The 16,232-nt window shown below is 37.5% G+C and overlaps 1 protein-coding gene across 4 annotated transcripts in view; it reads right to left on the bottom strand.

Annotated features, from left to right (window-relative positions):
• LOC117317332 (oxysterol-binding protein-related protein 3-like) overlaps window positions 1–16,232 on the bottom strand; it is a 103,925-nt gene that overhangs the window by 4,279 nt on the left and 83,414 nt on the right. For all 4 annotated transcript variants that reach the window (XM_033872130.1, XM_033872131.1, XM_033872133.1 and 1 more), the window contains 9 exons: window positions 14,363–14,435; window positions 12,147–12,322; window positions 11,333–11,407; window positions 10,488–10,625; window positions 9,632–9,695; window positions 4,250–4,328; window positions 2,877–3,012; window positions 2,302–2,446; window positions 488–614 (listed from right to left, as the gene is read on the bottom strand). In XM_033872130.1, the coding sequence (XP_033728021.1) occupies window positions 488–614; window positions 2,302–2,446; window positions 2,877–3,012; window positions 4,250–4,328; window positions 9,632–9,695; window positions 10,488–10,625; window positions 11,333–11,407; window positions 12,147–12,322; window positions 14,363–14,435 (1,013 nt within the window). The remainder of the gene's footprint in view (window positions 1–487; window positions 615–2,301; window positions 2,447–2,876; window positions 3,013–4,249; window positions 4,329–9,631; window positions 9,696–10,487; window positions 10,626–11,332; window positions 11,408–12,146; window positions 12,323–14,362; window positions 14,436–16,232) is intronic.

Here is a 16,232-nt window from a genome sequence, read left to right as displayed (position 1 = left end):
CGCTGGTTTTAGGACAGAAAACACTTCAGTGCTGGTTTTAGGACAGAAAACACTTCAGTACTGGTTTTAGGACAGAAAACACTTCAGTACTTGTTTTAGGACAGAAAACACTTCAGTACTGGTTTTTAGGACAGAAAACACTTCAGTACTGGTTTTAGGACAGAAAACATTTCAGTACTGGTTTTAGGACAGAAAACACTTCAGCACTAGCTTTAGGACAGAAAACACTTTAACACTGGTTTTAGGACAGAAAATACTTCAGCACTGGTTTTAGGACAGAAAACACTTCAGCACTGGTTTTAGGACAGAAAGTTAAAAGACTGATAATAATCAACGTTTATTTATTCAGAAGAGAACGAGTATCAACAACTCTTATTCAATTGACAAAATATATTTCTCCAAACAAAAGGGGCATGAATTCTACTAATCAGAAAAAACTTGGTACAATAGGAAATATATTCAATCAAGACAATGACATTAAACATACCGTTGATCAGGGCGGAAACGTGAGTCAGTAGGTGGCAGCACCTTCTCCAATTCAGACTCTGGCTCGTTCAGTTCAATAGCGAACCGAGTGAAGCCATAATACAGCTCAAAGTCTTCTGGCATCGCACCTAGAGAACAAAGAACATGAATATCATTGTTTTAGTTACTACAAAGTGACGGTGTGACTCATACAGTGATTGTCTTTGTTTTAGTTACTACAAAGTGACGGAGTGATACATACAGTGATTGTCATTGTTTTAGTTACTACAAAGTGACGGAGTGATACATACTGTGATTATCATTGATTTAGTTACTACAAAGTGACGGAGTGATACATACAGTGATTGTCATTGTTTTAGTTACTACAAAGTGACGGAGTGATACATACAGTGATTGTCATTGTTTTAGTTACTACAAAGTGACGGAGTGATACATACAGTGATTGTCATTGTTTTAGTTACTACAAAGTGACGGTGTGACTCATACAGTGATTGTCATCGTTTTAGTTACTACAAAGTGACGGAGTGATACATACTGTGATTATCATTGTTTTAGTTACTACAAAGTGACGGAGTGATACATACAGTGATTGTCATTGTTTTAGTTACTACAAAGTGACGGAGTGATACATACAGTGATTGTCATTGTTTCAGTTACTACAAAGTGACGGAGTGATACATACAGTGATTATCATTATTTTAGTTACTACAAAGTGACGGAGTGATACATACAGTGATCACATTGATTTAGTTACTACAAAGTGACGGAGTGATACATACAGTGATCACATTGATTTAGTTACTACAAAGTGACGGAGTGATACATACAGTGATTGTCTTTGTTTTAGTTACTACAAAGTGACGGAGTGATACATACTGTGATTATCATTGTTTTAGTTACTACAAAGTGACGGAGTGATACATACAGTGATTGTCATTGTTTTAGTTACTACAAAGTGACGGAGTGATACATACTGTGATTATCATTGTTTTAGTTACTACAAAGTGACGGAGTGATACATACAGTGATTGTCATGTGTAAGTACATTGTAATTGATCATTGTATGGAAATGCATAAAAATGAAAAAAAAAAAACTTTTATATTTATTACTGTTACCAAGCAATATTTACCAGAATACCAATTTTTAGTCTCAAACTCTACAGAAACTTTATGTAACTGGCATGACTATTGTGTCTTACCTGGTCACCATATACTCCTGGTAGAGGGGTGTGGCTGTTGTTACTTACCTGGTCTATACACCTGGTAGAGGGGTGTGGCTGTTGTTACTTACCTGGTCTATACACCTGGTAGAGGGGTGTGGCTGTTGTTACTTACCTGGCCGCCATATACACCTGGTAGAGGGGTGTGGCTGTTGTTACTTACCTGGTCACCATATACACCTGGTAGAGGGGTGTGGCTGTTGTTACTTACCTGGCCGCCATATACACCTGGTAGAGGGGTGTGGCTGTTGTTACTTACCTGGTCACCATATACACCTGGTAGAGGGGTGTGGCTGTTGTTACTTACCTGGCCGCCATATACACCTGGTAGAGGGGTGTGGCTGTTGTTACTTACCTGGTCACCATATACACCTGGTAGAGGGGTGTGGCTGTTGTTACTTACCTGGCCGCCATATACACCTGGTAGAGGGGTGTGGCTGTTGTTACTTACCTGGTCACCATATACACCTGGTAGAGGGGTGTGGCTGTTGTTACTTACCTGGTCACCATATACACCTGGTAGAGGGGTGTGGCTGTTGTTACTTACCTGGTCACCATATACACCTGGTAGAGGGGTGTGGCTGTTGTTACTTACCTGGCCGCCATATACACCTGGTAGAGGGGGCATGTCCACAGTACAGGGCTTCGTTCCACTTGCCAAATAAGTTGTGGATGACTTTCCCTTCTGGGTTTAGGATCTGTCCGTAAACCTCATGGCGTTTCCCCGACCAGTGATTAGCCTAAAAAGGAAGAATATACAATTAAACTATGATCACTGAAGAGGTTCACTTGAAATAGAAAGGAAAAATGCAGAGTATTGTGTGGTTTACAGGACACAAGTAAAGGCCAAGGCTTGTTTAGAGATTAGGACCATGCTAACCTTTTTGAATGTCAAGGTTAGTTTAGATTATAAAGACACACTGACCTCTGTGAAGGTCAAGGTTAGTTTAGATTTAAAGACACACTGACCTCTGTAAAGGTCAAGGTTAGTTTAGATTTAAAGACACACTGACCTTTGTGAAGGTCAAGGTTAGATTAGATTTAAAGACACACTGTCCTTTGTGAAGGTCATTGTTGGCTTAGAGATTAGAGAGACCCAGATCTTTGTGAAGGTCATGGTTAAAAACAACACTGACCTTTGTGAAGGTCATGGTTAAAAACAACACTGACCTTTGTGAAGGTCAGTTTACAGACAATATCTCCATTACGTATCTGCATCTCCCCATACTGGTCCACCCAACGCTGGCCGCCCAGAAGGTTGTGAACGCAGGTAGTAACTTTGTTCCATTTATAATGGTCTTTGAATCTGGAAAGTGAAAAAAGATTTGTTTTTGATAATATTTGACAATAAAATTCTTATCTGTTAGGTATGCATATCAGGTATAATCAAAATCATTTTCATTTCAACAGTTGCAAATCAATGCTCCAAACACCCTTTGTCTGGTTGTTTCTGTACCAGTCCCGTAATATCAGGGACAGGTTGTTTTTTCTTGAACTTGAAGTCATTTTTGTGACTTAAGCCTGTTTCATGAATCAAGTTGATTCTCTAATCATTTTGGCACTGACATACATTGTTTTGTATGTGGAAATCATGATTTTCCACTACTTTGACATTAAGGTCCACAGTTAACAGTGATTCTGTAATAAACACAGGGGCCCACACATAAACTTTGACACAGGACAATAAAATAAAACTTGTTAAGAATTTAACAGAGTTGTAATAGACATGAGTAGGCTTACTACCAGGAATCGGCTTATAATGGGATAATATGTTAACTATGATAAACAAGGCAATAATAATGATGTAACAATAACAAGGTGTACCTGTTATAACAATGACAAGGTGTACCTGTTATAACAATAACAAGATGTACCCGTTATAACAATAACAAGGTGTACCCGTTATAACAATAACAAGGTGTACCCGTTATAACAATAACAAGGTGTACCCGCTATAACAATGACAAGGTGTACCCGTTATAACAATGACAAGGTGTACCCGTTATAACAATGACAAGGTGTACCCGTTATAACAATGACAAGGTGTACCCGTTATAACAATGACAAGGTGTACCCGTTATAACAATGACAAGGTGTACCCGTTATAACAATAACAAGGTGTACCCGTTATAACAATGACAAGGTGTACCTGTTATAACAATAACAAGGTTTACCTGTTATAACAATAACAAGGTGTAGCTGTTATAACAATAACAAGGTTTACCCGTTATAACAATAACAAGGTGTACCTGTTTTAACAGTAACAAGGTGTACCTGTTATAACAATGACAAGGTGTACCTGTTATAACAATGACAAGGTGTACCTGTTATAACAATGACAAGGTGTACCTGTTATAACAATAACAAGGTGTACCTGTTTTAACAGTAACAAGGTGTACCTGTTATAACAATAACAAGGTGTACCCGTTATAACAATAACAAGGTGTACCCGTTATAACAATGGTATACCTGTTATAACAATAACAAGGCCTGTTATAAGAATACATTTAAATCATAGATCTAGTATTTACAGAAACACTTACTTTGGCAGGAAGAGGTTAACGATCCCGAGAGGCTGGATCTCCATAGACTTTCCCCAAAACTTTGTTTTTATTCTGACATCTGTCCAGATTAAAAGTTACAAAGGGCCATCAATTATAATAATTACACAAAAACTATACTTGTTGTTTACAGAATTACATGGTAAAACAATTGCTGAATAAATCTTAGAATTACAAAGAAATTCTAGTTTAACCATATTTTTATTGTCACAAACAAGAACAATTAGGATTGGACACAAGTTTTGCCCACCTGTTAAAATATGTTTAAATAGAACAAATAACAGTGATGATTGATATATAGTTACCATATTTATTTACATATATAAACATACTCATCCATAAAAATACTACAATTGTACATGGACACTAAAGCTCAAGATTATATTACACATACAACAAACATATAAAATATAAATTTGGCACATGGGGCAAGACTCAGCTATAGATGTCTGTAGAACTGGCTGTAACTCTTGTTACATTGCTCCAGCTCTACCATGAGACACTGCTGTAACTCTTGTTACAGGTCTATGTATCTGTCATACATAAGGCTGGCTGTAACGCTTTGGTTACATTGCCCCAGCATTACTTATTATAAAATGGCTGGCTGTAACTCTTTGGTTACATTGCTCCAGCTTAACTTCTACTGATGGCTGGCTGTAACTCTTTGGTTACATTGCTCCAGCTTAACTTATAATTATGGCTGGCTGTAACTCTTTGGTTACATTGCTCCAGCGTAACTTATAATTATGGCTGGCTGTAACTCTTTGGTTACATTGCTCCAGCTTAACTTATAATAATGGCTGGCTGTAACTCTTTGGTTACATTGCTCCAGCTTAACTTATAATAATGGCTGGCTGTAACTCTTTGGTTACATTGCTCCAGCCTTTGGACCTATATATAAATATGTAGGTTAAAAACAGAACTGTTAGAATATTTTGGGGGTAATTTTCATGAGAGATTGGTTTTTAACCAACCCTTATATTTATACATGAAAATACTGCCCAATGCCTAAAAAAAATATAATAATGCTTGCCAGTGCCCACTGATCATGATCTATAACTGAGTTTACCCAATTATTATGTTATGTTTATGTCAAAATTACAGTACCTTTTAATTATCATAGACTGTACCAACATTACCCCCAATGTACACTAATATTTGTACTTATATTACAGGTAGGTGGTTGGGGTGGTGGTGGTAAATCACAGAGAGAATAACATAAAAGCTGGCTCCAATGCTGCTGAGCTGGACAAGTGACGCTATCAGAATAACTCTAATCAGATGCTACTAATTAATGTCACGTGACTGGTCACTCGCTAGGACTAATCAGATGGCTACTTCATGTCACGTGACCGGTCATTCACGCTGGACCCCTCAGGCCTATATTATGTATATGGGCAGAGACATATATACAGAGAGATTAGTAACATCGCTATTTCCCCGTACACATAGTGGCTCCCTTTATTCGTGACCACTCAAGCATATCCCTTATCGAGAGCGTCCTGTCTCCTATCAAACACACGCGAGCGCAGGTAAATCGGGCTATGCGCATGTGTGTATCGTAGTATTGGAACTTATTCGACATGTTCTGGTTAATCCGCCATTACGTCAGACCAAAACATCGTCATTTTAAATACACACAGAAAGCACATCGTTTTATTTTGGCCACTACAAAAGTTACCACATTAACCAAAAACTATCAAACTTATGGGATATAGTCTTATTGATCATGCATATTGTTGTCATTTATCCGTATTTTCGAAAATCCATTGGGTCCTATTCGACATGTCCAAGTTTGTAATTAAGCCGCCATTACGTCAGACCAAAACATCGTCAATTTTAAACGCACACAAAAAGCACATCGTTTTATTTAGGCCACTACAAAAGTTACCACATTAACCAAAAACTATCATACTTATGGGATATAGTCTTATTGATCATGCACATTGTTGCCATTTATCCGTATTTTCTAAAATCCATTGGGTCCTATTCGACATGTCCAAGTTTGTAAATAGCCGCCATTACGTCAGACCAAAACATCGTCAATTTTAAACGCACACAAAAAGCACATTGTTTTATCTAGGCCACTACAAAAGTTACCACATTAACCAAAAACTATCATACTTATGGAATGTGGTCTTGATTATCATGCACATTGTTGCCATTTATCCGTATTCTCGAAAACCCCATAGGGACTTTTCGAAAATTGGAGATTCCCGCCGATCTTTCCTGCGTTGTGCTTGACTTTCATACTCAAAATACAAACACTTGGACAGCAAATTATGATATATTTCATATTGATAACACTTCTGCACTTTGATATTAATAAAATTAAAGCACATAATTGGATCCTGGTGATGATTTCAAATAGAAATTATCGATAATTATGTGTCTGGTTTTCAAGTTTTTTCCAATATGTGAAGACTGAACCGAGCGACCGCAAAGGATTGTGGGAAGGTCAGGGGCCACTATGTAAACACAAGGGCAAATAGAGAGCTGCCAATCTCTCTGTATATATGTCTCTGATATGGGATATCCTTCTGAACACATCTGTTTCCTATTAATCAATTAACTCATGATCATAAATATAACCGTACCATACACATAGTTGTCACAAGACTCAGGCTAGCATTGGCCATATCTATTACATGTGAACATCTAGATATTGTGTCAAACAATGGACTAGTGTTGTAAATGTTATTTAACTATTTAAACCTGGCTTATCTACATAAGCCTCAATAATTTTATATTTTCCATATTATTATAATAGAAACAGAGAAGAAAAGAGAAAACATGAAGAGGTAGGGAAACAATAGGTAGAATAATTGGAAACAATAGGTAGAATAATTACCTAGATGCACATAATATACATGTACATGTCTGAGACAATGATTAACACTATTCTGACCAGCTGGAAAACATATCAATATATATAAACTGTTAAGAAAATTTTTAATGAGCAATTCGGTTTATTGCTCAATTGGCAGCCATGGTGATTCGAAGTTCGGGTGTCATTGACGCAACTGATGACAACTTAACTGAACATCATACGGTGTCCAGAGTCTTACCAAAGGACACAACCATGACAGGACAGTCTGTCTCAGAAACCACCCTGGGTAGGGTTTATACCACACACCAAAGATCCGAAATTATATTGATGTCATGCTCGACCGACTGAGCAAGCCCCAAAACTGGTTTTACTTATACCCAATCAACAGGGTCCTTACAGTAGTATTGTTCTTAACTAGATTGGATCAAATGTAGGATATATTCTGTCTACAACAAATTCAAACTCAGAAAGTTTGGTTTGGTTTGTATTGTTTAACATACTACCAACAGCTACGGCCATTTAAGGACTGCTTTTCCTGTCTGCAAGGTACATGTGTGTGGTGAGTGCATGTTTGCGCCTTATTGTGATTACACAGAACTGAAGTCGATTTTATAGTGCTACCTCCCTGAAATATACCGCTGAATACACCCAGCAGGATACCTCACCCAGTCACATTATACTGACAACAGGTCCCACTTGTGAAATGCTGAGTGTGAAACAGGATCTAGTAGCTACTACCATTTTATAGACTCTGGTATGACTCGGCCGGGGACAGAAGCCTTCCTCACAGGGGCGAACGGTCAACTAAAGGCCAGGGGACAGAACCCAAAGCCTTCCTCACAGGGGCGAACGGTCAAATAAATGTCAGGGGACAGAACCCAAAGCTTTCCTCACAGGGGCGAACGGTCAACTAAAGGTCAGGGGACAGAACCCAAAGCTTTCCTCATAGCCGCGAAGCTTTCCTCACAGGGGCGAATCCTCAACTAAAGGCCAGGGGACAGAACCCAAAGCCTTCTTCACAGGGGCGAACGGTCAAATAAAGACAAGGGGACAGAACCCAAAGCTTTCCTCAACAGGGCGAACAGTCAACTAAAGGCCAGGGGACAGAACCCAAAGCCTTCCTCAACAGGGCGAACGGTCAACTAAAGGCCAGGGGACAGAACCCAAAGCCTTCCTCAACGAGGCGAACGGTCAACTAAAGGCCAGGGGACAGAACCCAAAGCCTTCCTCAACGAGGCGAACGGTCAACTAAAGGCCAGGGGACAGAACCCAAAGCCTTCCTCAACGAGGCGAACGGTCAACTAAAGGCCAGGGGACAGAACCCAAAGCCTTCCTCAACGAGGCGAACGGTCAACTAAAGGCCAGGGGACAGAACCCAAAGCCTTCCTCAACAGGGCGAACGGTCAACTAAAGGCCAGGGGACAGAACCCAAAGCCTTCCTCAACGGGGCAAACCCAACTAAAGGCCAGGGGACAGAACCCAAAGCCTTCCTCAACGGGGCAAACCCAACTAAAGGCCAGGGGACAGAACCCAAAGCCTTCCTCAACGAGGCGAACGGTCAACTAAAGGCCAGGGGACAGAACCCAAAGCCTTCCTCAACAGGGCGAACGGTCAACTAAAGGCCAGGGGACAGAACCCAAAGCCTTCCTCAACGGGGCAAACCCAACTAAAGGCCAGGGGACAGAACCCAAAGCCTTCCTCAACGGGGCAAACCCAACTAAAGGCCAAAAGAGAGGCAGTGTCGGGAGAGCTGTTAGAATGAAAAAAAGTTGTAAAGAGAGAGAGAGAGAACAGATAGATCCCAAATTTAGTCGCCTCTTATGATCATGTGATATGGATGACAGGGTACAAATCTTACACCCTTACATGCTGGGCAATTAGACAGAGTTGAATACCACTCCGTCTTTAACATTTAAACTAGACCAAGCATCAAGCTATATTGTCACATATCAACTTTAACAAAGTATGATAATGTATAATTCTATCACAAATGTGTCACAAACTAGGATTAACTATATCATGTTTTAAAGTTATTTTGTATTCTATCATTGGATGATATTGGATTATCTAGTTTGAATGTCACTTTCCCTACAATATCGGATTCTCAGGTTTGAATGTCACTTTCCCCACGATATCGGATTCTTAAGTTTGAATGTTCCTTTCCCCATGATGTGGGATTCTTAAGTTTGAATGTCACTTTCCCCACGATGTGGGATTCTTAAGTTTGAATGTCACTTTCCCCACGATATCGGATTCTTAAGTTTGAATGTCACTTTCCCCACGATGTCGGATTCTTAAGTTTGAATGTCACTTTCCCCACGATGTCGGATTCTTAAGTTTGAATGTCACTTTCCCCACGATGTCGGATTCTTAAGTTTGAATGTCACTTTCCCCACGATTTCGGATTCTTAAGTTTGAATGTCACTTTCCCCACGATGTCCGATTCTTAAGTTTGAATGTCACTTTCCCCACGATGTCGGATTCTTAAGTTTGAATGTCACAGTACAAACAAGACAAGACCTGTAGGGACTGACCTTGCCAGAAAGTGAAGTTCTTCGATTCACAGTAACATGCTGATATTGGAGGATGATGGCTCACCTGGAGAACAAAAATATAATCAGCTAAATATATCATCTACATATAGTCATCTAAATATATCATCTACATATAGTCATCTAAATATATCATCTACATATAATCATCTACATATAGTCATCTACATATAATCATCTACATATAGTCATCTAAATATATCATCTACATATAATCATCTACATATAGTCATCTAAATATATCATCTACATATAGTCATCTACATATAATCATCTACATGTAGTCATCTAAATATATCATCTACATATAGTCATCTACATATAGTCATCTAAATATATCATCTACATATAATCATCTACATATAATCATCTACTTATATCATCTACATAAAGTCATCTACATATAATTATCTAAAAATTTATACAAGTTAAAAGCAATAGGAGGTTGAATAGGGTCGGAGGAGGTTGCATTAAAATTTAAGCTGTCACACTGACTAGTGTTTGTGTAAACAATGACCACTATTGCCAGCTAACTGATACCCTCGAGGCGTGATTGCTACAGTCTCGTGATATTACACATTAAGTTACAGCATGAGATTTGAAAAGGATTTTATTTTGTATAAAACTTAATTTAGAATAATCAAAATTACATTAATACTAAATATACTAGTAGGCTCCTATTATCAATTTAAAGTATATTTTTTAGATTTGGGAATGGAGTTTCTCCCTCTTAAAAAACCCCCACAGATTTCTTAAATGATATTATCAAGAACTGTGTCTAAAATAAGGTCCTTAACTTGATATTGTCTAACAACAATTTAGAATGAAAGAATTTTACCTGTTCTGCCATAAACTTCCAGCCTTTGTCTTCGCGGATACATTCGTATGTTTCCCCGAGGAGTGGGTTAAATGGCTTGTGTCCCGCCCGATACCCGGAACTAGCATAGCTGCTCATTGTAAAAGCTGCTATGTACAGCTGCAAGAGTAAGGCAGATAATCGAAAGTTACTTAACCACAGAGACTGAATATTATATATAATTCTTAAAAAAAATCTATTTTCAATCCATCCAATATAGACATATAATTTTTTATATATAAATAATAGGGAAGACAAACGTATTAGATTATTGAGGTTGCATTTAATATTATTCTTAATGAATTAATTATAATTCATAAAATAATCAAGAAATAATCAAGGGAGATAACTCACTAAACTAAAACGTCTGTATATAAGTTTTATATAACCAAGGGAGATAACTCACTCAACTAAAACAGCTGTATATAAGTTTTTATATAACCAAGGGAGATAACTCACTAAACTAAAACAGCTGTATATAAGGGTTTATATCACCAAGGGAGATAACTCACTTAACTAAAACAGCTGTATATAAGGTATTAGAATGTTCTAAAGTAATTTTATGTTACACATGCAATGCTGAAAAATGTTCAAGAGAGGTAACCAAAAAGATCCTGAAACAAAAACGCTGCATGTAATAATTAGATACATATGAAAATGCTATAAAAGAATGGTAATGGTAGTAACATTCTGCTACTGTTATCATAAAGTCTCTAAATACCGCCAAATTGGTACACAGTAATCATAACAGATTAGGACAATGATAATCTGGGGAACCCAAATTATTGTGAAAACAAGAATCATGACAAACAACAATTGTTACTTACCATGCGCTCATATGGATCATCAATTTCTACCGCCTTGTCCACAAGTTCTGAGTATTCTAACTCTTCACAAAGTCTCTGAAAGTAAAACAAGGCAAATCAGCAAATTACAGCACACCTCCTGATGCTGGTCAAAGGTCAGAATGACACACTGTCTCATCCAAGTGAACTCCTGTAATGAATTTCTAGTGACAAACAGTAGATGAGATGGAAGGACAGACTAATTACACCACACAATACTACAGTCCTCCTGGCTCCTGTTGAGAATTACATCATGTCTTGCCTCTATTATTAGAGGTAACTGATATAAAGTTTGGATTTCTGTATACAGGAAGGTCAATGAGGATATTAAGGCCTCACCTCCATCATACAGAGCCACTTGTGGACAGCAATGTAAATTTCAGCATTTTATAAAAAGATACTAGTAACAGATTAGAGCAAAAGTTATCAGAATGCAACATTGCTCAGAGCGGGTTGAAATTAGGAATTATTATTATTTTTTTTTTTTAAAGTAGGTCAAAGGTTATGGTCAAGGTCAGCAGGTGCACATATGTAGAACCACTAGAAAGGCCTCGTCACAAGAAAAACACGTCAAATATGAAAGCCCTATCTCATATGGTTAACATATTGTGGCCAAGGTTAAATTTTTTGAAAAGTAGGTCAAAGGTCACGGTCAAGGTCAGCTAGCAGCAAACGTAGTAGCAATGGTAAAGTCTTGTCAACAGGAACACCACACATGTCACATGTCATACCTGAGCTGTATGCTCATTAACATTGACACGAGACTGTCTTATATAAAGTTGAACCTAGTATTTACCTGTAGCATACTTAAAGGCTCGTTAAGGGTGACAGGCATGGAGATCTTAGTGAGATCCTTTCCCAAGTTTTTGTACAGTAGGTTCCACAGACTCACATCTCCTGAGTCGGGTTTAGGGACGGGTAGTTTGGACCTGTGGCCGGTCTGGAATGTCTCTGATAATTGATCCTCCGACACTGAAATGATGGAAGAGAGAAGAGTTAGAGGGAGGTATATATCGTGTGAATTTCATAGCTTACAACAATCCAGCTAATAAAAAGACAAGTAAACTATGAAATTCTGAATATATTACAAAATAATTCTCTCAACTTTGAAAGAAATTAATCTCAAAAACGTTATTTATAAATTTGCTTTGATCAATATTCTAAACTCATGCTAGACATTTGCTTTTTCATTATTATACAAATTGCACTGTTTGAGAATGAAAAATAGGCCCCTTAGTTTCGTTACATCTGCAAAAGGCTCCCCCCCAACTTCGAATCAGTGAGTCAGTAGGATCGGGGTAACAAGTCAAGTTACTATTTCATCTGCTATCTGCATGCAAAACCCAATGTGCTATTTATAGATCAATCATCAGTGCTGGTCAAGTCACTTTCAATCAAAACGTAACAACATTCAACAATGACAGTCCACATCAAAGACACAGAATGATGACTTTATATAACTAGTCATATAGCAACGACATCATACAAAAACAATACAAATATATACCTGGTAACAGATTTACCATCAGACACAAGCCTGAAAATGTTTTTGAAGGTTTAAACAAGCTTCATTTTCAATTTATTTATATTTTCATTTGTATTCTTAAATTCATTATTATACAATTATCACCTTTTGATAAGGTAGATACATGGTTTTATTAACCTGGAAAAAAATATTAACTGAGGACAAAGTCCAAGATTGATTTTTTTTTTTCCAGGTTAATAAAACCATGTATAAACTGAATTCAAAAGGCTATAATAGTTTTATTGTAAAATCACGGTTTTGATTTCTAATAATCATGAAATGATTGCAAGTAACACATGTACATGTAATGATAGAGATTGCTATGTGAAGCATTTGTTTAGATTTCATTATATCTTTTAAACACTACACAATCAAAACAAACTAATACTAACATCAAAATGTATTCAATACCCTAATTCTTGTGATAATTTAATACTCTAACAATCAAAGTTATTGCTTGTCATGTTTCACAAGTGTGCAAGATATTTTACACTATTGGACAACACCAAGGGGAAGTAATTCATGATTAATTTATTTTTAGAAACACTCGGTCAACCAGCATTTTTTACATGGTCGTCAATGACTTTTTGTCGGAAATCAAGTGACACTATTTCAGCCAATCAGAGAGTGTGATAACTATGATTTTATAATAATATGAGATATCACTCTGACAATATATTTTTATTGCATACTTCCTCATTTTAAAGGAAAAGCACATCAGGTTAACTAAAATAAAGTTTTACATTAACTTTTATTTGAAAAAAAAAACTCACACAAAAAAACCACTTTTTTTGTTGGAAAGGCATTATTTTTTCATTTATATTTTGTAACAAACCAAATTGATTTAAACTATATTTCATCCTCAACATCAATAAATTTGATAAAATTTGTATGCTATCTTCTCAAAAGTCATGCAGATTGTGTCCATAAATAATGTGTAATCTTTCATTAAAATAATGTTATACTTTTTGTAATTATATAATTACCAAGCTCTTTTTTAATGACATTTTTTAATGGTGATCACTTCTGGACAAGTTGTTCAAACTTTATTCCTCATAACATAATACGCAGGATTATCATCTCTGAAATTTTGAAGTCCTAAACAGGAGTCACTGAAATTTTATTCTTATATTTAAGAAATTTATTTTTTTGTTTTGTCAGGTTTCTGATTTTGAAAGGTTTCTGATTTCATCTCCTGGATATAAGATATTTGTTACCAGTCTCTAAGTGACATCCAAACCCGTTATTTTCCAAATGTATAAATAATGAATAGGGACATAGAATTCTTTAATCAAGGATAAGGTAAAAACAAGCGATTAAAACACCTGTGTATGTAAACTTTAACTTCCAAACATACAACTTACAATTGATAAAAATAATCCTTATTTGCTAAAAGAAAAAACATGTTTAATCAAATTTTCAGTCTAGAGTCAGGACAACTAAATTTGTAAAATAACAATTTTCTATGTTTTACTTTAATAACTTACCACTGATTGCAGCATTGTAATCCGTGTCATTTTCTTCTGATATTTCACTAGAGATTTCCTCATCATCGGAGGGCTGTAAACACAGAAGGTCTCATCTGATTGGATGATATTTCATATTGAATCTCATCTGATTGGATGATATGTAATATTAAAATCTAACAAATGATCAACTATTTTTCCTGTTAAAACATTGTAGAAATATTCTAAGCTCAGAAGACATCTGGATCTGATTCCATTAACATTTTTAAGGAGGAAGGTTATAGAACTTAAGGGAAAAAAATCGTAGTTAAGTAACCTTCCATAAATACTGTAATGCTTTCCAATGGAAATTATATATTTCAAGTTAAAGAATTTCCTTGTGTTGTGAATATTGGTAAAACTGGCCCTTGATTAAAATTGAAAAATTCAATATTGATGTTGGTAAATCATGACTGTATGATGACAAGTAATTAAAGGGAGATAAGCCACTTCTAGTGACCTGACCAAGCTTCACCTTGTATGACCTGACCAAACCTCACCTTGTATGACCTGACCAAGCCCCACCTTGTATGACCTGACCAAGCTTCACCTTGTATGACCTGACCAAACCTCACCTTGTATGACCTGACCAAGCTTCACCTTGTATGACCTGACCAAACCTCACCTTGTATGACCTGACCAAGCCCCACCTTGTATGACCTGACCAAGCTTCACCTTGTATGACCTGACCAAACCTCACCTTGTATGACCTGATCAAACCTCACCTTGTATGACCTGACCAAACCCCACCTTGTATGACCTGACCAAACCTCACCTTGTATGACCTGACCAAACCCCACCTTGTATGACCTGACCAAGCCCCACCTTGTATGACCTGACCAAACCTCACCTTGTATGACCTGACCGAACCTCACCTTGTATGACCTGACCAAACCCAACCTTGTATGACCTGACCAAGCCTCACCTTGCATGACCTGACCAAGCCTCACCTTGCATGACCTGACCAAGCCTCACCTTGTATGACCTGACCAAACCCCACCTTGTATGACCTGACCAAGCCCCACCTTGTATGACCTGACCAAACCCAACCTTGTATGACCTGACCAAACCTCACCTTGTGTGACCTGACCAAACCTCACCTTGTATGACCTGACCAAACCTCACCTTGTATGACCTGACCAAACCTCACCTTGTATGACCTGACCAAGCTTCACCTTGTATGACCTGACCAAGCCCCACCTTGTGTGACCTGACCAAACCTCACCTTGTATGACCTGACCAAGCTTCACCTTGTATGACCTGACCAAACCTCACCTTGTATGACCTGACCAAACCCCACCTTGTATGACCTGACCAAACCTCACCTTGTATGACCTGACCAAACCTCACCTTGTATGACCTGACCAAACCCCAACTTGTATGACCAAACCTCACCTTGTATGACCTGACCAAGCCCCACCTTGTATGACCTGACCAACCTCACCTTGTATGACCTGACCAAACCTCACCTTGTATGACCTGACCAAGACGCACCTTGTATGACCTGACCAAGCCCCACTTTGTATGACCTGACCAAGCCCCACCTTGTACTTAAAGCAATTATAACTGTAAAAGTCACTGTTCGAAACTATTATCAGGAGTACTATTTTTAAAAGATACATCATACAACTAGTACTTTCCCTTAATTATGAGAAATAAAAGTGTCCTCAGCCATGTTTTGTTAATACCGAAATCAGTACAAAACAATAACATTACAATTCTGTAGGTCCTCAATAATGAATATGATACCACTCGTAAACAGAACTCTAGCATTATCTACAAACATCAACCAAAGTAAACAGTGTGTCCTAAACATAAACTTACAGACACAGGTCAATATGGGAGATTTCAT

The sequence above is a fragment of the Pecten maximus genome, chromosome 19, assembly GCF_902652985.1.
Source record: "Pecten maximus chromosome 19, xPecMax1.1, whole genome shotgun sequence".
Taxonomy (NCBI): Eukaryota; Metazoa; Mollusca; class Bivalvia; order Pectinida; family Pectinidae; genus Pecten; species Pecten maximus.
The sequence above is the reverse complement of the archived record's forward strand: the minus strand, read 5'-3'. Positions and strand labels throughout refer to the sequence as shown.